Below are 25,153 nucleotides of genomic sequence, written 5' to 3'. Positions count from 1 at the left end.
TATGTATATACAAATACATATATATGAAAAAGGACATTTGGGTTTAAAGTTAGTAGTCAAATTTTCCAAGGACGTCTTTTTTTTTTTTTTTTTTTAAATACAAAGCCAAATTATTTGTATTTTAAAACCACCTCCTTGATCTAACACTGTTAGAACGGAATGAATTACCCAATTTGCATTTAATTTTTTCCTTGTAACGTCACTTGGTTCTTGGCTACTAACCTTTCATGTTACTCTTGGTTTTGTCAGTTTGCTTGCCTGTGGGGGTTTGGGCCTGCTGACCCTGCCCACTGGAAGAGGCTGCCTGCTGTGCTGCTTTCTGCTTTAACATTGTCCAATCAAATGTATAGTCATATTGGTGGTTCAGGGTCCTGAAAAAGAATTCAAATGTCATGTTAATCTCTTAATAATACTGTTCAGCTAAGTAATCCTACTCACTTTTTAAGACAGTGGAGAGCATTTCCTTTATTGTGTAGCTCCCGTGGTCTGGAACTCTCTAGACCACTCTCCTCAAGCTCAGATACCTGCCTTCCTGTTTTCCAGAGTACTGAGATTAAAAGGCAAGCACCGCTGTGCCTAGACCCAGGGCACCTCTTTATTTTAAAGAGTATTTTCTAATAATCAGAGTAACTTCTAAGATTTTTCTCCCTGTAAAAAACTTTAAAATTGCTCAGTAAATAACTACTTCTCAGTTGTCAAAACTGAGGGGAAAATGTTAACCACTCTAGTCTTATGTATTAATAAAAACAAAAACAAAACAAACAAACCCCAAATAAACCAAAAAAACTTCAATCAGAAACTGCCTTTTAAAATTTCTCCAAATAAGCACCTAGAATAGTAGCACACGTCTTTAACCCCAGCAACTCAGAAGGTGGATTTCTATGAGTGTGAGGCCAGATTACACAGTAAGACCATGCCTTAAAAAGCAAAACAAAACAAAACAACTGAGTCATAAGTACTCTGAAGTCCAGTCTTAACTAGCTATGGCACAGAAGATGAATGCCCAATCCTCCAACCTCTATCCCCTAAGTGCTTGAGTCCTGGTATAACGCTGGAAGATTCTGTATTTTAATGCCTTTTCCTTTTTTTTTTCTCCCCCAGTTTTGCTGTGTAGCCCCGTCTTGGAAGTCAGAGATCTGCCTGGCTCTGCCTCCCAAGTTCTGAATGCCACCACGCTCAGTTTTAAATGTTTTTTTTTTTGGGTACTGAATAGGGTGGGTTCTGTACCATTGAACTTACTTTTAAAGATTTAAAAAATCATTTACTTTTAAAAACCTATTTTGAGATTAATATAATCACATAATTTCTTCCTTCTCTCCTCCAAACATACCTATATACTTGTGCTTGCTTAAAAAAAAAAAAAAAAAAAATCCATGACCTTTTTTGTTTCCCCCTTTCCTGAGACAGGGTTTCTCTGCATAGCTTTGGCTCTCCTGGAATTGCTTTGTAGACCCGGCTGGCCTCAATCTCAGAGATCCACCAGCCTCTGCCTCCCAGAGTGCTGGGTTTCCAGGCTGTGTCACTGTGCCCAGTCTATGACCTTTTCTTATGAATTGGTATACCCCTATCTCTCTCTCGTCCAGGAAAACCCTGCTCAGCATGTTTAACTTCTATGTATATGTTCAGGTCTGACCACTGGGCAATAGACAAACAATTGGTGTGCTCTTCCCTAAGGAAGACAATTTCTCCTGCTCTTAGCATTCCTTAGTTTAAGCAGTAATGCTGATGAGACTGTACTTCATATCCCTACGGAAGCCAAAGGTATGTGATTCTGTGACACTAAAGTTATGTTTGGTTAGGTGTCGGCCAACATGAGTGGTAGAAACCAAATCTGAGTTGTCAGCAAGAGCAGAATGCCCTCTTTAACCGCTAAGTCATCTTTCAGCCTCTGCAGCCACTGACCTGAAAAGGATGCGGAATAGCTGCCTCAGATACATGTAATCCGGAGCTTCCTCAAAGCGCAGCCCACGACAGTAATTTAAGTACATGGCAAATTCTGCAGGAAACCCCTATCAATACAACAATTGAAACAGAACAAAAAACAGAAACTCCAAGTTAGGGGGGGGGGGGGGAATCAAAGTTTTGAAATATAAGCAAAACAAAATGTATAAATAAGTTGCTTCAGTACCCCATAGAGATCTATGCTTGCTTTTCTCATAAATTTAAGTGTAACCTCACCATCTCATTTTAAAGTATTCAAGATGTTCTTGTTGTCCTGGCTAGTTAGCTTATTTTGTGGTTGTTAACAAAATCTAGACTCAGTAAGGAACTGGTGGAGCATTTTCTTGACTAATGACTAATGCTGGAATATCCTTCTCACAGGTAATGGTGGCACACCTGGGGAGCAAGCCCTCCATTTGGCTTTTGCTTAAGTTTGTTATTCTAGGTTCCTGTTGATTTCCTTTAGGGATAAGAGAGGAAATAAATGCCTTCTTCCCAAAGTTGCTTTTGGTCACAGTGTTTCAGAGCAGCAATAGAAACTACCTTTTCCTATAGAGCTGTGTTCCTAAACAATTCAGAAATTACTCTGTGGGCAATACAAAGACAACTGACTTTTTGTCACACTAGGAAAATAAGTAGGGTAGGTATGTCTTCTTCCCTATGATCAGATGTCTTTCTTGTGATGTAAGATTTTTTTTTTAAATTAACATGACTACTTTGTACTTACTTCCTATGCACTGTCTGGATATGGCTATACTCATGCATGATACGGCTCTCACATGTGGAACAGAGAACAAATTGTAGGAGTCGGTTCTTTCCTTCCACCACTTGTCTATGGGATCAAACTCAGGCTATATTTGGGGGCAGGGGTCCTTACCTTGCTGACCTTCATACCAATTAAGGTTCATTTAAAAAAGATTTATACTTATTTATATATGTGTACTCCGCTTGCCTCATGTGTACTTGCTGGCCAGAGAAGCCAAATCAGAAAAGAGTGTCTGGAGCAGGAGTTACCAGTGCTAATAAACCACCCAACGCATGTACCAGGAACTCAACTTGCATCCCCTGCTGCAAGTATTTTTTTTTTTTTTTTTAAGATAGAATCTCTCTACATAGCCCAGGCAGTCCTGGATAACCCCAACCTCCTGACTCTGATTCCAGAATGGTGGGATTAAGTCACAAGTGTGACATCACACCTGGCACAACAAAACTTCTTAACCACTGAGCAACCTCTCCAGCCCACATTTTTTTACTACTACTAAAGTCTTACTACTTTAGCTATGGATGCACAGAACTTGCTGTGTACATAGACCAGGACTGTCTCTGCCTCCCAGGTGTTGAGATTAAAGGTATGTATCAACACACCAGGATAACATTAATTATTTTTAAACAGCCATTACGTATACTGACCTTACACAAAACCTCAACAGGAGTGGACATCTTCTTTTCACTAATCTTTTCATATTTTTGTTTCTTTGTTGCAGCCTGTAAGAAAACGAGAGTGCAAAGATGGACTTATTACTTAGAAGAAATGCAGCAGTAGAGCTCACTAGACAGAGATATAACTAGAGATATAGTATGTGACAGCCAAGTAAAGAACGCATAGAATCAAGTTCATATTAGATAAAGCTACTCATGAAAGAATTGAGCATTTTACGTTCTCCTTTAAAGGTTCAAAATTGCTACTGAATTCTATACTACTGACTTACTGCACACTTTAACATCAAAAGCCCACCCATGTTTCCACCTAAATAAGGCTGGTGGTCACCTATGAATACCGGCACAAAGAAACTAGATTTTAACAATTTCATACTGAAACAATTAAGTTTTATTCCTCCAAATTAAAGGCAAAAGCAAATTAACTTTGGCGAACCTTAGATTTGAAAAATAATTTAAAGGACACCTTCTGTAATGTTCTCTTTCTTTTCTTTCCCCCCCTTTCAAAGCTCTCTTCCCTGAGATGGAAGTGCTCCTTACTTCTGTTGCCTAGGTTGCTCATAATCTACTGGGCCCATACTATCCCTAAATTCTGGGATCACCTGTCTCATATTTCTCCTTCAACTAAGATCAAAAAAACCCAAGCAATTTGAGTCTGACTTACTTTTAGCCCTTGCCATGGCAGACTGGTTCTATTAAAATACATCAAAACATATCCTAAAGATTCCATGTCATCTCGGCGACTAGAAAAGAGAATATTATTTTATGAACCAGATTATGGGAAAACATGAAAACTAAGTACTGTACACAAAAGAAAAGCAATGCTCATAAACCAGGATAATATCTGGTATCTTACAAAATTAAGCAATTAAATAAAAGTTCAAAACAGGTAACTATTCATAAGATTGTCATAAACCTTAAAATTGTCAATATAGCTAGATAACTCTCTATATTAGCAAATAAAATAATGAAAAACGAAAAGAAAGATAAGTCTCAGTTTTACAACTTCTAAAGACCAGAGGTGCTGAAATGAAACAAATGAAAGAACTAAGCAATAAAGGTACACACACACACACTTACACACATGTACTTTTAAGAGGAATATACTTAACGACAGGAATCATTTTTCTTGAAAAGGTAATACTTTAAAGCGCATAAAGTGAACGCAGTCACAGAGTATTCAGAAATTCACTATTTCTATTGATACATTTTAATTAGTTCTCAACCCAAATTGTTTTTGTTTAAGGAGAAAAAGCTAACCAGAGATAGAAGGGGACTGGAAAAACCAAACCTCAAGTGCAAAAATAGGAGACACAAAGATTGTGGTCCACTAATCACCTTCTCATTTATTATGAACCTCCTAATTTTTAATTTTTGTTTGTTTGTTCTCAGATTAACCTCAAACTTGGAGGTAATCCTGTCTCAGACTAGCAAAGTACTGGGATTACAGGCATGAGCTACCAAGCTCAGTTCTTACAGTGTTTTCTTTATAAAACTCCAGTTATTGGAACATGGGTCCAAAAATGGAGTTGTGCAGAGGAAGTGCTTGAAAAAACTCTTAAGAAAACAAGGTTAGAGTCTCGTGACTTCAAAACATGGAATTGTTCTTGGAATGTGCTTTCGAGGCCTCCCCAGCCCTCCTGGGTGTACTGGATAGGAGTGAGCTGTAGATTATTCACTACAACTGAGTACTGTTACTTGTTTATTTGCCCCCCCCAAAAAATTATTTTTTTGGTTTTTACCATGTTTCTGTCACATGCAGCTTGTCCTTTTGTCTATGTATACTATGTATACTTTACTCATTAGACTCTTAAGCCCCAGAGTATAAATTGTTTGACACGCTGAATAAAGTTGTCTATTACATGAGACTTTAGTCAGCCTCATTTTTAGGCTCCATTCTCCCAGTTTCACACTGCCAACTAGAGTGGTAAGCACAGACAACAAGACTCAAATGCATAATGCTTAATATTAGCACCTAAAAGGTAGGTATTATATTAAATGGCAAAAAGAAATGTCAAAATCTAATTATGTTTCCAATTTCCATGTTTTAACAGGCTTTCCATTCCTTCCTTTTAAAAACAGGGCCTCACAGTGTGGACCCGGCTAATCTAGTACTCACCATGTAGCCCAGAACGACCCTGAATTGCTAATCTTCCTGTTCCAGCCTCCTAGGGCTAAGATTGCAGATATATGCCACCATATCCAACATTTAACTTTCTAATCCAGAGACAACTTACAAGAAAGAAAATATAAAGTCCTAATTAATTTGCTTCTCTGCACTAGCTAAAAACAAAAGGTAAACAATAAGCAATTCCTTATGTTCTCAGCCAAGAAGCATCCTAAGACACCCAAAGCCATCAGTTTGGCTCAATTACGGGTTTGGTAAGACTCACCTCTGCTCAATACCAAGATGTGCATTGATGCTAGCATATCGGGCAGTGCCAGTGAGGTTTTTATCTTCTCTGTATGGTATGTGTTGCCTTGTCCTGTTGTCTCTGTACTTTTTGGCCAAACCAAAATCAATAAGGAATAACTTTAAAAGAGAAACAAAGAGACATTAGGTTTCTAACCTTTTTCAAATAAACAGTCTTTTACTCTTTAGTACATTTAAACACCAAAATGTAGTATAAGTAGAACAGATAATAGACTTAACATACCAATAAGCTTTTAATTACTACTCTTCACAAGAAACAATAACCCCCACCATCACACCTAGCAATTTATCCTTGTTTATGTAACTCATCTGCTCAGTTCTTACACACACAGTAGCCTGTCCTCACATATTAAGTATGTACGTGCCCCACAGTAGAGTTGTCAGGTATGCTTATAAAATAATGACAGCCTTTTTATAGGGTAAAACAAACATGTTTCGAATCTATGCACAACTCTTCTGGGTCTCTTCTCTTCCAGAGGGCACACTTCAGTATTTCAATCAAAAAGCTTATCATGTAAATAACACAATCCTCAAAGTCTGATACAGTTAATAAAACATTTTAAAATAATAAAAAGAGCATGCATTACATTGTTTTAAGATATCTTAAAAAATGTTAATCCAAAAATTAAAAGCATAGCATTTAAATTAAGGTGGCTTACAGATTATCTGCTTAAATGAGCTAACCCAAAACCACATTAGCATTTTAGAAGATAATGTTTAGTTTTATATAATTTATATGGTACCCAAGGAATAAAGTACTAACAACACTTTTTGTAAGTAACTCAGATTTGACCTACAAAACTGAAGTTTTTAAAGGGAAAACCTATTTTTTTTATTATAAGGTAACAAAATTCATTCCTGTATATCAATGTATTTGAAGTTTTAACTTTTATAAGAAAAAGCTCTACTTAACTTACTATGCTATAATAAATTCCTACCTTCAACATTATCAGGGTAGACATTTTTGTGTGCACATAGAACACACTCAGACTAGTGACTTTTCTAATTTCACCTATACTATTCTTTTCATTAAACTATTGGGTCTCCTCTGCCAGTGTGGAATCTGTGATGTTTTAGGAAACATGTTACCTTAATCTTTTAAAACAAAAAGAAAAAGTTCCAGGCTAGCTAGGCAGAGTTATATATAGTGAGAGGCCCCCTAAAAAACAAAACATAACCTGTTTCTGCCAGGTACTATCAACTGTACTTTTATTTGGTCTACTATAAAACAAGACTAAGTTACTACTGAGAGCTACACTGGATAACAAAAGTCCTGTCAATCTAGTACTATATCCCTAAGCAATCAAGTTATTTAGGAGCATGGGTAAGTATTTTAATACATATAGCTTGCACTGCGCATCCCTGTCAGTAAGAAAACCAGCACCAGTGTACTAACAGTCAATGAGCATACAATCTGCAGACTGACACTGAAAACAAAAACTAACAACAAAGCATATTCAGCTTCATGGTATTTAAAACATTTATTCATAGAATCTGAGGTTTCCTTGTATTCCAAGTGGCTAATGTGGATTATGTATGACAACTACCACTCAAAGCTAAATCTCCATTTGCAACTCAATAAGCAGATACTGTGTAAACAACCAAGACTGATTCAAGAAACCCAATACTCAAGTTATTTCCTCTACAAAATTGAGGAAACAGTATTAAAAAAAAAAAAAAGTAAAAAGCAAAAAAAACCCTAAGTCAAATACTAACTCCTCAAATGCCCCAGTATTTAATAAGAAACTAAATAAAGATAGACCTAATAAGGAAAGTCAGTATTAGTTAAGCGTAAGGACCGCACCTTTTCATTAGTGGAACAAGTTACTTTCCTGTAAACTCTTATTATTTGCAACCTAATTAGCTTGTATATTAACAAAATATTAAAACATTTATTTAGATTATTAAGTTGTTATGCTGCAAAATGTACAAATGGATGGGTAAGTAAAAATGAGGCTATTAAGTTTTTAAAAATTGTTTCTTTTTATAATGAATGCATTAACTCATGTGCTTTCACCCCCAACCAAGATGTACCACAGCAGTAAGCTCTTTTGGGGGTTTATTTTTTGAGAAAAGGTCTTAGTATGCAACTCCCTAAGTTATCTGGAAACTCCCTATGTAACTAGTCCTGGCCTGAACTTTCTGTGATCCTCCTCTACTTGTGGGGATCACAGGCATGCATCACCCCACTCGGTCTAATAGTGCTACTGAAGCTGGGTGGTGGCGGTGCATGCCTTTAATCCCAGCGCTCGGGAAGCAGGTAGATCTGAGTTCGAGGACAACCTGGTCTACACAACAAGTTCCAGGACAGCCAGGGCTATACAGGAAACCCTGTCTCAGAAACAAAACAAAACAAACAAAAATTTATATTGGGTCAGGCATGGTGGTACAGGTAGGTGGATAGGATGACTTTCAGTTTGAAGCCAATCTCATCTACACATCAAGTTCCAGGCCAACTAGAGCTACAGAGACCTGGTCTCCAAACAAACAAACAAACAAACAAACATACATACATCATGGGGATGGGGTAGGGCAGGGCTACAATTTCGAGGAAGTAAATAAACTATAAAGTGATTAAATTACTGAGTTATTTAGCCTGCCCAAATCTAAAACAGATGATATACTGTTATCTTCATGTTAATAATGGCCACTGACCATTTAGGTTTTTTTTTTTTAACCTCCTTATATTGTCACTATTCTATTATAAATACAAAGTCTTCTAGTCTAGAGCATATAATGCTCTGTAAGAAACCATTTGGTGAAAGCTAAGAATTGACAGCCTGAGGAATCAAGTCTGAGAAATACTGACTGTGAAACCTGACCTATACTTACCTGAGGATCTTAGGGAAAGAGGAAAGTACAACGGAGTGGTCACTACAGCAAAGCGAGACTCAATTGTGTATTAATTTCTCCAACTCCAAACACCTTTTTAAAGCTAGCCTACCTCAAGTTTATTTTTTAAGTAAAGGCTCCAATACTAAACTAACAGCATTTCCTCATATCAATGTTAGACATCTAAAACAAAGACAGTATCCTATTTTTATTTAGGTTTCATCTAAGTTTAAAAGTTTTAAGCAAAAGCCATGAAAATCTTAGTAATGTTACATGTTTGCCAAGTATGTCTGAATAATGCCAACGTAAGAGGTGCTTGAGCAAGATCTATATTCTCCAGAGTTAAGTAAAAGTATTAAAACAAAACAATAAGAAAGAAAAGCACATGAATTTGGGGTTGAGGTTGGAATAGGAGACAGTTTCAGACCTGGTTTAATCCTGAGAAAGATGGGTCCTGAGAAGGACTAACAGTCATGCTTCTTTTCCTCTTCCCCACTGGAGATTCTAAACACTGAACAGACAATAGAGGTGGCAGTGCATCAAACAGTAGTGCGTACATTGCAACAATGGCCGGCGCAGACAGGCAACACCGAGGCATCAGAGAAAGAACAGGGTAGCCAAATGCCATCCTTCTTCCACCAAGCACTGTAGCTTCTCAGTTTTCCAAATAAAAATCACATGCTCAAGAACATTGAATTCTAGAATACTTAAGTTTTTAATGCCATTATGATTGTGTCACTGCCTGAAACAGGGGTATCAATGGTGACATTTGGCTATTTATTTTTTAAATAAAAAATGGGGAATTTGGATCTGCAATCTTTGATACCACAATCTGCCCTTCCCCCCAAAAGAATGTATGGGGGAAAAATCTTCAGTAAGGAAGAGGTAGAAGGCATTTAGTCACCTTAAAATTTATTTTTAAAAGCATGCAGGGCCGATTACTGGAAGAGATGAGCAAATTCACTACAATCGGAGTGGCTACTCCTAAATATCAAATTCAGAACAATTTCCAAGTTAACAAATTTAACTTCAAAAACCAAACTCAGAAGCTGCCCCTACCCCATCAAGCCTGATCCCTTATGGATACAAAACTACTGGTACAAGCTGACTGAAGGAGCTGGTCTTACACAATGGGCACTTTCAAGCTACCGTAGTACAGAAAACACCAAAAAACCAACTATAGAAACATAACACTCAAGTGTCCAAGAGGAACATTTTTATGTGAATCTTACAGGAAGCACTTCACTTCTGTCCTACAGTCTCTGAAACTGCTACAGGTAAGCAGTGACACAAAATCATTTTACTCTGTACGAAAGACAGATTCTAAAAAGGATAATGGACTTCAAGACATCTATGTGATTAAAGGAACTACTCATAAGAAGGGGGAAAGAGGGTGAGGTTTTACTACCTAGGCCATTGTTTAAAGGGAAGGCAAAAACCATGTACTTACTGCTCTGCTACTGTGCAGAACAGGGATAACATAGGAATAACGGGTGTTTAAGGGTAAGAAAACAGGAAGGAGAGGGCTGGGAAATGGCCAAAAGAAGAATCAAACTACCAAAACTGCAGGAGAAAAAATTAAGACCGTTATTTTTTTTCCAACCAATTACCAGGTTTTACAATAGTAACTAAGAACCTGGATGCTTCAAAGAGAGAAGCTACATTTCTTCACATGCAATTTGGGGATGCAACATAAATTATATGGCTGAAAAGCCCTTCAATATATGAAGTTCATTGAAAAATCTAATTGCCTAAAACTTGGTAGGACCAACATTAATATCGCTCACATTAGTAACACCGGTTCTAATAACGGCTCCAAGTTGGCATTCATACAGGCAAACAAAGTAAACATTTACAGCTGGACCTAAAACACCACATTCCCTAACTGGTTAACAAATGGGAAGTTTCCTTCCAAAAAACAAACAAAAAAGGCTCCCACCCCCCCATTTGTCCTGAAGTTGAGAATTTCTGAGATCATCAGATCGGAACATGCTTCGTGCATTGCCAATGCTGCCTGTCTGCCCGAGCTCAACATTGAATGAATAAAGAAAGCAATTCACTCAATAAAACTAAGCATTGCAGACAAAATTTCAATATAATTAGTTTCTAACTGCAATCATGCGTTACTACTATCACCCCATATGTGGAACCATGTCAGGAACCCCCAATAAGCACTCATTTTGCTATATGAATGTTCAATTCACTAGTCAGTATTTTCCTGTAACAGCATGGGGGAGGGGTGGAGAACTCACCCAATTTGAAACCCAAGTAATAAACTGTAAGCTACTTTTGAAGCAGGCCCAAAAGTTATTCTTTTAAATACACCAATCCAAGGACTGAAGATTTCTCAGTATCAACCATGCTCAGTCAGCAAGTGTTAATGCCATACTGACAGATGGGTCAGTGGTTGCCACACTGGCACAAGCACATGTATTACAAAACCCACAGTTTAGTGTCCAAAATTAAGATCTGATTTGTACCATCAAGGAGGGGTTATATGTAAATGTTTTCACTATTTAAGTGAATGAAAACTAGATACAATTGTCCCAAATTAAATTTAGGTGATTAAAACTCAATAAAAAGCCCTTGGAATTTTATATTTTCACATAAATAAACTAACCTTGGTTGGTTAAGTTGGAGAGAATATATTTCAAGTTACTAAGTTAATAGAGTTAGGTGATTATGCTAGCACAATCTCTTAAGCAAATTACAGCAAATTCAATTTACTATGGCTTTTTAAAAGATTCAAGAGTTTATCAAAGCAATCTGTATCAATATTTTACTCTGTTCTTTCATGCACAGCATTTAACTAACCTTATTACAGTGACGCCCAATACCCATTAGGAAGTTATCTGGTTTAATGTCTCTGTGTATAAAATTCTTTGTATGCACATATTCAATTCTACTGATCATCTGAAAAAGAAAAAGGGTAGAAATAATACATGATAAAGATAAAAGAAAGCAACTCATAATTTCTCAAGTACTCCAGTATGTTAATTATTAATAATCTATAATGACAGCACTAGAAAAACAAAAAGTGGAAGAACAACAAAATCCTTCATCTCTTTCAAGCCTGGCTATCTGGGCCTAAACTTGTAATGGTTTTTGGCCTGTTGCTCTGCTAGTATGAATAATTAAAAACACCGGCTGCTGGAAGTGATGGTACTCACCTTTAATACCAACCAGCCTTAGTACAGGCAGGTGGATCTCTACAGGTTCCACACAGTAAGAAAGAATGGTTTCTAAGGACTACATTCCCAGAAAGCAGTTTTCAGCAACTTCTTTCTCATGTTACTGGTGTTACTCTTCTACCATAGAACCTTAATTTATTTTTGTATTGTTCTCTCCTTGCCTTTTAACTCCTAGAAGGGACGATTTATTCTACTTTGGATACTCAAGTAGTAAACCTAAGGAGTCTCAAGCCAGGCTGGCATTTCTAAAATATCCTGGTGTTGTTGCTTCAATGCTATTAATGTTCCAGATTTTTTTACGTTAAGTATCAATTTGGCTAAAGATTAATTTTTTGTTATTCTGGTGCCTCATTAATTAAATAAAAAAGGTTTTCCATCACAGACAGGATCTTGTATAAAGCCTAGGCTGGACTTGAATTGGTAACCCTCTTCAGCTTCCCAAATGCTGAGATCTTCAAGAGCCTGTGCCACCATACACAGTAAAAATTCAGAATGCTACACGTAATGCTGTATCTTATTCCCAGAGGAACCCATTTATAAAACACACCAGACTGTACACCTGAACAAATAACCTGCTACTGTAGGACAACAAACACATTTTTAATGCTTTTTGAGAAAATTAGTGACACATGGGGTTACAACTACTCTGCTCTATGAAATGTTGACATATAAATAAGCTTTCTCAGTTTTTAATTTTTTTTTTCAAAAGTTCACACACCTGGTCAGCTAACATAAGTACAGTCTTCATAGTGAACCTTCTTGAACAGAAATTGAAGAGGTCTTCAAGGCTGGGCCCCAGGAGATCCATGACTAGCACATTGTAGTCTTTTTCTTGTCCATACCACCTAACAAAGCAAAAGTCAATACAAAACATTAATTATCACTTAATATCATATAATTTCAATTGTTTAAAGGTTAAGGCCTATTTCTTAGGCATGGTAGTTCACACTTACTAATCTCAGTACTTGGGAGACTAAGGAAGATGAGTTTTAAACTAGAGAGATTCTATCTCAAAGACAGATTTAAACTTTTTGTTTATCTAAGGTAACATTTTCTCTAGTCACAAGACAAAATCATTAATACTTTATAAAAAAATAAGGAATAATAAGACCTTTTCCCTCTTGCATGGCCACCTAATAACTTTTCACCAGCATAGTTCAGTTTTGTAGCCATCTGTATTACTTTAATTCTTTGTAACTGAAAAAAGGACCCCAGCCATCCCACCACACTTCAGGAAGGCCTCTTATCATTGGCTCCTGGCTTCCTTCACACCAAACTGCACCTCAATTATTTGTCCTCTGAAAAGGAATTCCATTTTTGCTTAGTTTAGTATTGTAAAAGTAGTAACAAAACATGATTTTTATCTGTTCAAGAATTGCTTCAGCTATCCTATGTTATATTGTACATAAGTAAAATCTCACTCCAACAACTCAAGTGTCAATACTGTTAATTTTTCTTGTTGCAAGGACCAGAAATCACTACAAGTTTTTTCACATTTTAATGTCTGTAAACACAAATTCTTCTCAGAAACAATATGGAGACAAGCTGGCTATATACAGCAAGCCTCTGTCTCCAGAAACAACTAAAACTGATATAAATGACTTAAAAGCCTAGCCTGGTTTCTTTGTTAATACTAGGTACTAAAGCCAAGATTTTACCATATTTAGAAATATGTGTTAAAAAATACCGAAAAGGAGAGAAAAATAAAAGCTATGTCAAAGGCGTTACAAATCTGCATGTGGCTGTGCTTGTCAGGAGCCTGAGGCAGAGCTTGAGGCCAGCCTAAGCTACAGGGTAAGATGAAGTCCTGTCTCAAAAGATCAAAAGAGAGCACTAAGTACCGGTCTCTAGGAAACAAAGTGTTTTAAAGCTATTATTATTATTTTTACAATTTTACTCTAACATGCATTCTGTTGATAAACAGTCCTGATTTTAAAACATCAGTTTTAACACAAGAATATGAAGGTTTTTCTAGAGGATAGTTTACTGTACAATGTACTATGGTTTATCTTTTTTAAAAAGTTATTTATTTTAACTAGTCATCCCAGATACTCAATACTTTATCTCATTAATGCCATCTATCAGAACACAGTGGGTTTCAAGAGAAATACAAAATAAAACCTCATTCAGTTGGCTCTAAACTCAGACCTTTACTGATAGAGCACATATTCAGTTGTATCAAATTTTCTCCCTAAAATCTTAGTAAAAAGGTCATTAAACATACAATGTATACTTGTATAAAAACCATGTCAAATAGTGGCAGGCCTGTTATAGGTAACTACGCACTTTCCGACTGGGTGAAGCTAGCTGCACAGGGAGGAATTCGCATCTGGTACTATAAACTTGGTCAACACTCTATGGTTGGGAACTCATAGGTGGGAAAGCTTCCACTATCACATTGCTAACTGGAGAATGTGTGCATATCAGAATGTCAGTGCACTAGCACTGCTGCCAGCTGCACTCACAGGCTCCTTCCGGTTTATGTTTATGTGCTTACTGTCAAGACTCCTAAACAGTGCCGAAAATAAGTAACACAACTGAAGATGAGCCTTAACTGGGACTTCTATATCATGTTCTCAAGACTCAGGGAGCATCCCAAAAGAATATAAGAGCTAGAGAAAGGGGTAGAACATTTTCTTCTGGACCTAAAAAATATGGCTATTGTACTCTTGAACTCTCTCATCAGTTCTGATTATCAGCATAAAGCCTACACACCACTCAAGCTATTGTACATTTATGAATCTGATGCTCAAGTAGCTGACACAGAAATCTGTTGAGTCTCTTGGTACTCAAGTTATGGACAACTGTAAGCCACCATGTTGGTGCTAGGATGTGAATTCCAGTCCTCTGAAAGAGCAATGCCCTTAAATTATTGAGTATCTCTCCACTCATGTAGCTACTTACTATCATGGTTAGGATCTGAAAAAGACTCACTTCACTGGATTCAAACAGATGACTTCAATGGTGTTGTCTCCCTTGAATCTGACTGTACTCCTAGTTTTATGTGAACTTTGTACAAGCCAGTCATACGAAGAGGGAACCTCAATCTGTAAAGTGGCTCCACTAGATTGGCTTGTGGGCAAGCTGTGATGCAGCTTCTTGATGTGAGCAAGTCCAGAAGGTACCACTCTTAGGCTGGTGGTCCTGGATACTATAAAGCAGTCTGAGTAAGACAGTAAGCAAGCAGTATCCTCCATGGCCTCTGCATCAGCTTTTGCCTCCAAGTTCCTAGCCTGAGTTCCCTCAGTTGTGCTATGCTAAAATAAACTAATAAGCTAAAATAAACTCTTTCCTAAAAAAGTTGCTTTTGGCCATGGTGCTTTGTCATAGAAACAGATAGCCCTAACATAAGACACTGACCAGTGAAAGCAACTGAGGGCTTTCAGGTACTGCCTAAAGCTTATTCTTACACACTATCTTCTTGAAGTTAAGAAAGCATCATGTCCTTACACGTTCAATCTCAGTTTGAGATTTATACAGTTCTCCTTATTTTCAGAGGAAGACAAACTTGCTGGTAGCACACACCTGGCTCATGACCCATAGCCAAAAAACATAATTTTCGACTTTTCATTCAAGTGTGCCTACTTTAAACTTGCTGGTACACAGTAACCACTCATGTAGGAAAGAACAGCTTTTTATATCTGCAGGTCACTATAGATATGCTACGTTAAGTATGCTCATAAACTTAAGAATGTCAAAGCAACCAAGACAGTTTTAACCACCAAAGAGTTCATCTGAAGAATAGCAGCTAATATTTATTTCTATATTAAGATTACAGAAGTTCAAAACTGGAATACTGATTTCACTTAGTGGAACCTGGTGTTAGGAATTAATTTAAACCTAGTGCCAACAACCCCCACACAAAAACAATCCAAACAACAATAAAAAGGCATAATTTAGAACAGAAAAAGAAAGCCAAGTGTGGTGGCACATACCTCTAATCTCATCACTAGGAAAGCAAAGGCTGGTAAATCTCAAGTTCAAAGCCAGCCTGGTCTACACAGTAAGAGAACCCCACCTCAAAAACAAAACAAAAATAAACACGAAGAACAGAAAAAGTAGAGAATGGTATTCATAAAAGCATGACCTCCAGCCCAGAAGTTTTTACTACACTTCTAACAAATAAAGTGTGTGAGACACATCTAATATAACTGTTTCCAAGCTTTTCAATTTCAGATAAGGGCTGGCATGACAACAAAGTCTGAAAGTTCACTTGTAAACTTCTCCACCGTGCATTTAAAGGCAATACAAATTAAGCACAGGAACTTATTCTACCTATACTTTAGCCATTGTAGTGGCTTTAATATAAAACAAACAAAAATAACAATAAAAACCAAAGCAGCAACCGCTGTTGGTATTTACCTAGAAATTTAAATGGCCAATAGTAATAAACCTTATGATAAGCTAAAGAACCCTGAATTTTTTTTTTAAAGACAAGATTTCACTTGTGGTCCAGGCTGGCCAGGAATACTGAGATTACATGTGTGTGCTACCATACCTGGCTTCTGGGACATTAAATTTCAACAGTACAGCAGCTCCTTTACAACAGTATTCAAAGCAAAAAGAGCACGGCCACATTTCACTGTGTGAATTAGCAGTTAGCCTTGGCCCAGTCTTGGTCTAATACAAGTATTAGAACTGGAGAACATTTCAATTAGAAACTAAGGAACTTAACTATCCATGCATCAAACACTTCTAAAATTCAACATGTACAGCTGGATTTAAAAAAGTAAACACTCACATACAATGAAGCCAGAGTAAGTGTGTTTTTTATACTCTAACACTATGCTGAGAACCTACCAGCAAGACCTATTTCTTTTCCTCAAAGCACTGTAGGAATGCACACAAAACACCATGTTTTTACATACAGTTTTAGATACTCCTTTCTCCAAAACAAAACAACCAACCCAAAAAACCCCAAATCATCTGGTTGTATGAGGTTCACAGTATAGCCTCCAGCACCAGTCTGATACGGCATTCTGTAAGCACATAAATTAAGAGTCCATTGATGTTTTTCTGTGACAGAGTTTCTCTAGGTAGCCCTGTCTGGCCTAGAGCTGGCTCTGGAGACCCAAGCTAACTTCAAACTCAAGACATCCACCTGCCACAGCCTCCCAAGTGCTGAATTAAAGGCATGAGCCAACACAGAGGTGAAGGTATTACTGAGATATAGTTCAGAAACAATAGGGATAAATAGGCTGAGCAAAGAGAGGCAATGGTTTTTAAACCCTACATAGTGTAGTATGGTTGTTCCTATATTTTCACATCAGAATTGCCCCACAAGGCCTTAAATAACTATGTCACATACAAAGTGCTATTTTTACGAAACTCCCAACTTATAGGATTGTTGTAATGATTAAAAGAGATAATTAATATATAATGCCTGGATAGTGTTTGACTCTTGTTCTTCATTTATTTATTTTTCCAAAATGTTTATGTGTATTATATTAGTGACCACAGAGGAGGGGTTGGGTTCTCTGGAGCTGGAGTTGGTTATTAGCCAACATGGGTGCTGGGAATATAATTCAGATCTTCCACAAGTGTAGTACACATTCTTAACTACTGAGCTTGCCACTGGTTTGTTTTGTTTGAGTGCCTTAAGCAGCTCAGGTTGTTCTTGAAACTCCTGCCTCAAAAATTATGGAATTCTAGGTTCAAATACAGTTTGGCTTTTGCTTTTTCCATTTTCATTTAATATCTAATGCTCTTCAAACAATCCTTTTTTGTATGGTACTTTCATAATCCTATTAAAACAGCCACACATTTCTACTGACTGGTCACTGAGACTAGAGAATGGCAATATTCTAGGTCTTCAATGGGAAAGAACTGAGTATTCAACCAGCAGCCATCACAACTACAAAATTATTTTGTCATGTACCCTCTACAAATACCTAAAGCGAGGAGATACTGAAGGCTTTGCTATTACTTTGTTTTATGCAATTTTTCATCAAATTTAGAATAACACACAACTACAATATAAAAAATAAGCTGTGGTTATAAAGGACAAGCAATTCATATACATAATTATTGTAGCTCAGGAAGGGCATACACTTGTCAAAACTAATTCAACCACATTAGCACCTGTATATTTCACTGTATGTAAATTATACCTAAGCTTTAACCAGAGAGCATCATTTTAAGCTCACTCACTTTAAGCTATAAAAAGACAGTTATGTAAATCTACTCATAGCACCCATGAGGCAGAAGGATCTAAGTTCAAGGCTAGCCTTGCCCACAAAGGCAGACAGTTACATGGTGAGAACCTGACTCAAAAAGATGTAAAAAATTCTAGATTTCTGTTTATACAGTTTTCTTCTTAGCAGACTAGTCTTGCTATGTCACCCAGGCTGGCCTCAGACAATGCTCCAACTGCTGGGATTACACTGGTATGAACCACCACGCCTAGCTATCTTAAATACTGGCACTTAAATTTAGAATCTCCCATATGTTAAGCATGTGGTCCAGCACTGACCCACAGTGCTAAGCTAGGTTTTGTTTTTTTGTTCAATTAATGTGTGTGGATAGAGACGGGAATTGTGGACAGTGAATGAAGCTAAGCGTGGCTCTTTCAAATAGAAAGGTGTGCAGTATAGAGTAGGCTCGGTATGACCTTGACATCAAGGTGATAATGGCTCTCAGGAGAACTAGGAGCCAGAAGACTAGGGACTCTCCTGGGACTCAAGGTTTAATTTGTATAAGTAGATAGTCTTTATACATCTCTTTGGTTTTATTTGGCTCAAAAACACCATGCCATAAATTAACAATATAAAACATTTCTAGCATACTGTGATTTAGTTATACTTTGAAAGAAGTCACTTTTTATAACACTTTCAACAGCTGTTTTCCTCTGTAACATTACCACCACATCCACAAGATATACACTTAATAAATAGCAAAAGCTTAAGATTACAATTGTTTAAACTGCTTTTAGCAGGGAAAAGAATTAGCTAATATTTTGTAAATACCCGATAGGTATTTTCTAAAATACCTGACATCCAGATGCAGACAACAGGAAGGCATGGTTAAAGTAAAAAGTATTTTTCCATATTCTCAACCACCTTCTTATACACAATTTTCCTATAAAAGTATATTCTACCATTATATGTCTTTCTAAAAGTTGCCCAAAGCATATGCATTTAACCCTAAGTCTTGGAGGTAGTTTCACAAAATAACATTCTGACATAGCACTAATCTCTGGGGGGGGGGGGGGGGATGGGGGATGCTTGTAACTATCAACTGGAAGGTCTTGTGTATTCTGTATGAATATATGTCATGTGTGAAATCAGATCCTCAAATACTCTTAACTGCTTAGCCTCCCCATTTCCATTCAGCACTTTCCCACTCTCAACAGAGCTAAAAGCATAAATTATTAATGTTCTTTTTAATTGTATAAATGAGGAAAGTGATGAGCCTCAAAGAAGTTTAAGAGACTCTAGATCACCCTAGTTTCAAGCGCCTTGAGCAGATATAGAATTCAAACATTCAATACCTAATTGTTCTACTTGGGTAAGAACTCAGTTCCTGTTTAATCAACTTTTTCCTTTACAGAAGTTAATTTAATTCAAAGCAGCACATCGAAAAGGAATGTAAAGGAAATATTAATTCTAGATGAGCTCACAGATGTTCCGCAAGCCAAAAGGATTTAGTTTCTTATAGCACACAACTAGATGCCATACTTTCACTCCTGAGGCTGAAGTTCTAAGTGGCTTTAAGTCCCTCAAAGTATACAGGAAGAGGGAGGCCAGGTAATTTTGAGACTTTTTTTTTCAAAGATATACCAGAATATCTTAAAGCCCATCTTATGAACAGATTGCATGTGTGCATACAAAGCTAAGTATGAAAGGGGGATGCACATGATAGGTGAAACGAGGTGAAATTTTAAAAGTCTTAAAAGTAGTAACTAATGGATACAAAAGAATGCTCTATTCACCTAACACTAGCCAGCCAACTTACCTGAATCTTTACCAAGTAAATATTTATCAGATATATTCTATGTATAAGTGACATAGAAATACTGAAGAATATACAAGAACGGGAAAATGCTACTTCCCTTTAAAACCAACAAACCAATGTGGCCAGCACTACAGGGAAAGACAGAAGAATCTAAGTTTGAGGCCAGCCAGAACTGAACAGTGAGACCAGTCTCAACTGAAAACAAACAAGCAAAACCAAAACCCAACACACTGTCTGTATTTGTTTCTATGTACCTACTCCTACCATTGCTAAACAATCTAACTTTCCCCATCCCTACTTAATTACCACATTCTGCCTTAGGAACCACTCCCAGAAGCCACTCTATTCTTGGATGTCCTCCCCAACCAGTCCACCAAGCTTTCATCCTGAAATCTCATCTCCTTTCCCAGGAAGCCTTAATTTAAAAGCCAGGTTAATCTATTTAACCCCACCCACAGAAAGCTTACAAAGGCCATAACTCTCTCTGGATTCACCATCTTATAATAGGCACCTACTAGTCTGTTCACATGTTAATTTATTCATCTGGTTATTTGGTATACTACTCACTACCCTGAATGATCTGTATCTGTATGGTCCTTAAATATGCTACCAGACTAAAGAACACATTAGTATTGGATTAGCATTATAAATGCAACGATCTAATGTTTGTTTTTTTGTTTTTAAATTTACAATACAAATCTCCCATTACAGGGCAATATGGGGCATGACAACATGTGAAATGAACCAAACACAAATGACCTGACAGAGGCTGATTCTACTTAGGAAACCCCAGGAAAACAATAGTAATAGAGGCAAGTCAGTAGAGGCCAGGGGCCGCATTTCCTCCCATGACAGTGTATATTAGAAACAAAAATAATTAAAAAACTCAAACTTGATCTCCTCCAATTTCACTTTAATCTCTGCCACATAAATCTGGATTCCCCCCCCCCCCCCACGAGCTCATTCTCATTTACAAATAACTAATGCTGCGGTTATCTCCCAGCATATTTACTAAAAATGTTCAGTTTTAAAAAATGTGTTTCTCTCTCTTTTTTTGTTTTTTTCTCGGTGTAGTCTTGGCTGTCCTGGACTCATTCTGTAGACCAGGCTGGCCTGTAACTCACTGCGATCCACCTGCCTATGCCTCCCCCAGTGCTGGGATAAAGGTGTGTGCCACCACACCCCTAAAAAATGTGTTTTTAAAAGTGGCGTTATTTAGGTTGAAAGTAATTCATTAATTCAGGATTTAGGAAAAAAAAAAAAAAAAAAAGGAAGAAGCCAGGTGTGGCACAGCGCTCCTTTATTCCCAGCAGAGGCAGGCAGATCTCTATGAGTTCCAGGTGTCTACATAGCCCATTCTAGGCAGAGGAATAGTAAAAGAAAGAATATATTATGTAGCAGTCCATTTTAATTCTCAACTAGGATTCTGTTGTCAAATGCTATGTTTGAGTACTGCTGGGCAACAGTGATGTTTAAACTATAGTTTTCAAAAATAAAGTTAATTTAAAATTCTTTCGCTAACATTAAATATTTGAAAGAGCAGTTTTTATCCCTATTATCATTTCTATTTACCATTAACATACCCTTCCAACAAAACCAACTCCCCTTAAATGTTACCAACAAGATAACTCAACAGGTTGAAACCACTTATCAAACTTCTGTTAAGGGAAGTTTTCTTTTATACAGCTGACCAGTAGATTTCAACAGTTGGTGCTGTTCAAAACTGCCTTTGCCATTACCCATAAAAACTTTCTAAGAACTGAAACATGTCAAATATTACCATTCACAAAGGCAAAAAGCAATGAACACACTGGGCAGGGACATTAAGAATGTTCGTTTAGTACAATTTAACAAGTTTAGGTTGCATCTGCTGCAGAGATCACATACTGTCATGTCATCTTCCCAGAATCTCATGGCCTTATGAAACTCAAATTCTTGGCGTTTCATGGGTTAATCCATTTAACGCTGCTAAAGGGACATCAAGGAAGCTTAATTTGTAAATCCAAGCTGAGAAAAAGGCAGGAATATGGGGGTTGAGTCACGTCGCTCCGCCATTTTCTAAGCGGAGGAGGAAGACATGTTGGAACAAAAACACAACAAAAGAGCAGCCATTTCCCAAACCAGCTCCGATAGCAAACCCAACAGATTAAACTCGGTTACATTCACACCTTCAAAACCACTTCAGTGCACAAAGGTACGAACATCAAAGGTCACCGTAAAGATAGCAAGAAGCCAACCCTTCCGCGTAGGGATCAAAGACGACCTGCATAGTTAACTGCAAACGAAAGCCTCGGGAAGCGGAAAAATAACAGAAGCTAAATGCAGCAGTGCAACAAACAAATTTCCACTAAGTTGAAGAACTAAAATTTACCCAACGATTTCGGTTAACTGTGGAATCTGGGGCGGACTCAGTACCGAGACCGATGCATCCGGTCCCATTACCAGTCTCAAACCCTATCACCATTTCGCAATTCCCTCTGTAACTGACTATGTATGTGCTCAAAGGTTCTTACCGTATGTGAGGGATGCCAACCCCACCTTGAAGGATCTTATACAGTTTGCTCTCGTACAGCAACTGGGGATGCCTGGCCTTCTGGGACTCTAGCTTCACTGCCACTTCCTGCAGAGAAAAGGGGACGATGGCATCAACATCGCTACACAAACTTACTTGGGAAACGAGGATAGACGTGAGCAATGCTTGCTTCTGGTGGCCGCAAGGACGTGAAAAGGATGGGGAAAGGCCACCTTTGTGATTACAAAACACAAGCAGCCTCAAAGGCCTTTTCTGAGGGCAATGGCTAACTCCCCAGGTCCTCCACATCTAAAGGATTCATCCAGAAAGGAAATATTGGAACATAAAGCGAGTTATTATTTTTTTTTTTAAGGAAACTGTTCTAACTGGAACAAGAAACCATTAAATTTAAGAAATACAAAGAAAATCATGGCGATCACACGACTTCCCCCTTCTCATCTTAACGATTAAAAAGACGAGACAGTTTGAACAAGGTGGGAAACCTCAGAGTTTACCCAGCCTTTCTATCGGGTTTTTCCTTTTTAGGGAAATAGCAGGGGAGGCTGCTAAGCCAGGAAAACTGGCTCGCTCCGGACCCCCCAGTGCGTGCGTGCGTGCGTGCAGTGGGAAGAGGCTTGGAATACTTAGGGGGGGTTGGGGTGAAAATAAGCCTAGCGTTAACGTCCCCCCCGGACCGGGTGATTACCTCGCCATTGGTGATGTTGATCGCCAGATAAATGTCCCCGAAGGAGCCAGATCCGATCTTCCGTACCAGTTTGTATTTCCCTCCGACGATAAATTCGGCCTTGGAGCCGCTGCTGCTCGCCATCCTGAGACGCGAAGATGGAGGCGGGGGGCTGAGCCCCGACACCTCTGGGAAGAGGATGGAGGCCTCCGGGGCTGTTCCACCCGGCAGAGCGTGGCAGCTACGGAAAACCGAGGCTTCTGTTGTCGTTACAGGGCGCAGGGTCGGCTGAGAGAAGCCGGATCGCTGCCGCTCGCTGAGGGCCAGGCCACAGTTTGCTGAAGGGTGGTCGCGGCTGCTGAAGCTCGGCCACTTGCTATTTGGGAGGCCACCGATGTCTCGAGTTCGCGGCGACGTCGCGGGCTGGGAAAGGGGCTCGGTGTATCAGGGCGGCGGTCCCACTGCCACCAATGCCGCCGGCGCCGGCCCGGAGGGAACCCGTCACTCCGCCGAAGCCGCCATCTTGTTACTCCAGCTCCAGCCAACACAAAATGCCCCCAGTCCCCGGGAGCCGCTTCTTCACGGCGCAGAGCACTCTGGGAAAGGGATCTCGGGCCCTCTTTCGGTAGGGTGGGCTGCAGGAGGGAGGGCGGAACCGGATCCGCGAGAGTCGCAGCCCACGCTTGAAGCGTCACCCAGGCACGCCCCGCTGCGCCTGCGCACTGATATGCCTGCCGACTGCGCAGGCCTGGTGCGGCTAGTCCTCTTCCCCGCCCCGGGCTCACTTCCACTTCCGGCCGTCTGCGGATCCGCTCTTGCTACCTGTTAGTCACCTCAGACCCCCGAGGCCTGTGTCGGGCTGTGCGTCGAGGGCGCGTTAGGGAGTCACCTTCCCACACCTCCTTCCCAAATGTGGCCAATGAAAGCTTCTGGTCTCCTTGGGAGTTGAGTGTTGATCCTTATTCCGCGTTTGAAGCGCTCTATAACCTTTGATCCTTCAGGTCACTCTGTGAGGCCGTCCTTTTCCAGCCCATTTTCTGGGAGCAGGGTTTAGGAAATGGTTCAGGTTTTAGTAGTGCCTAGCTGATGACTAGTAGGTAGAGTTCAGGGCTTGCTAGCTCCTCTCCCCCCTTTTTTTAAGATAGCACAAAGAGTTTGTGGAATTTGTCTTGTCCTATGTCCGTGTGGCCCTATGAATAGGCTTGACCCGAAAGGAACAATTCTAATAGATGCTTTTTATAATACTCCTAACATACTGCACGTAAAAACTTGGTAACAATAGATTGTGCACAATAAAAGTTGTTACACACACGCCCAAAGAAACAATTTCGTTTGCATTTTGAGAGGTACAGTATTGATGCAAGCAATAAAAATAAGTTAGAAAATAAAACTGACAGCGTTTAAAGCTTAAGGTAATTCTAAAATAAAATCAATAAAACAATCAACTTGACCGTATTTTCAGTTACAAAATTTGATTGAAAATTGAGTGTGAAATTAGGTTCACAAAAGCTCCTGTGGGTGCTATGAAACACGAATATGGCCTAGGTTGTAAAAATTTTTAGTCAATCCTGTAATAAACATTAAAATAAAAAATGAAAAAAGTTACACTTTTATTTTGTGTTATGTGTGTGTGCGAGCCTGGAGTCACAGGGGCTTGAGAGCCAACGGCTATGGGTGACAGAGCTGATCTCCAGGGCCTCTGCAAGAGTAGCAGGTGCTCTAAATCACTGAGCCATCACTCCAGACCGGGGTGGGGGTGGGAGCAAGCTTTAAATGCGGCTTTGAAAGCTGGTACAGTGGTTAGAAACAGAATGTACCTAGGGTTTGACAAGTAGTTCTGAAGCACAAACAAACCAGGGTTAGCCAAAGCTTACGTGAGAGTCGAAAAAGAAAAAAAAAAAAAAAAAAAAAAAGGAATCTTGGTGGACAGGTACAAATGCTCAGTTGCTGTGGTAGGGAGAGCACAGAGTGGACTCCAGACACACAGAAGAAATGCTTCTGCGGTTCTATGATTTCACAGTAAATGTAAAATAAAGTTTATAATTTGGCATGTGTTATTTGTTCCCGGAATATTATAGTCACTATCCAGTACTGACTAGGTACTAAATATTTTCAAATATGAGTGGCCACAACCTGTGCAGCTGTGATTTCTATTGAGTCAATCTTAC

At 38.7% G+C, this 25,153-nt stretch overlaps 1 protein-coding gene across 7 annotated transcripts in view; it reads right to left on the bottom strand.

Moving 5' to 3' along the window:
* The window catches only part of Csnk1a1 (casein kinase 1 alpha 1), a 33,779-nt gene extending 10,123 nt beyond the window's left edge, over positions 1 to 23,656 (bottom strand). The window contains exons 1-10 of one of the 7 annotated variants that reach the window (XM_055622960.1): positions 23,007 to 23,656; positions 22,302 to 22,408; positions 12,554 to 12,680; positions 11,459 to 11,557; positions 9,072 to 9,155; positions 5,772 to 5,911; positions 4,043 to 4,121; positions 3,352 to 3,426; positions 1,903 to 2,009; positions 259 to 371 (exon numbers count right to left, since the gene is read on the bottom strand). In XM_055622960.1, coding sequence (XP_055478935.1) covers positions 259 to 371; positions 1,903 to 2,009; positions 3,352 to 3,426; positions 4,043 to 4,121; positions 5,772 to 5,911; positions 9,072 to 9,155; positions 11,459 to 11,557; positions 12,554 to 12,680; positions 22,302 to 22,408; positions 23,007 to 23,129 — 1,054 coding nt within the window. In that variant the 5' untranslated portion in view covers positions 23,130 to 23,656. Of the gene's footprint in view, positions 1 to 217; positions 372 to 1,902; positions 2,010 to 3,351; positions 3,427 to 4,042; positions 4,122 to 5,771; positions 5,912 to 9,071; positions 9,156 to 11,458; positions 11,558 to 12,553; positions 12,681 to 22,301; positions 22,409 to 23,006 lie in introns of those variants that run through there. The other 6 variants (XM_055622958.1, XM_055622961.1, XM_055622959.1 and 3 more) reach the window with 6 other exon arrangements.
* Between the last annotated feature and the right edge of the window lie 1,497 nt (positions 23,657 to 25,153).

Source organism: Psammomys obesus, unplaced genomic scaffold (genome assembly GCF_907164565.1).
Source record: "Psammomys obesus unplaced genomic scaffold, mPsaObe1.curated_primary_1811, whole genome shotgun sequence".
NCBI lineage: Eukaryota > Metazoa > Chordata > Mammalia > Rodentia > Muridae > Psammomys > Psammomys obesus.
This window is presented reverse-complemented; position numbering and strand designations above follow the sequence as displayed.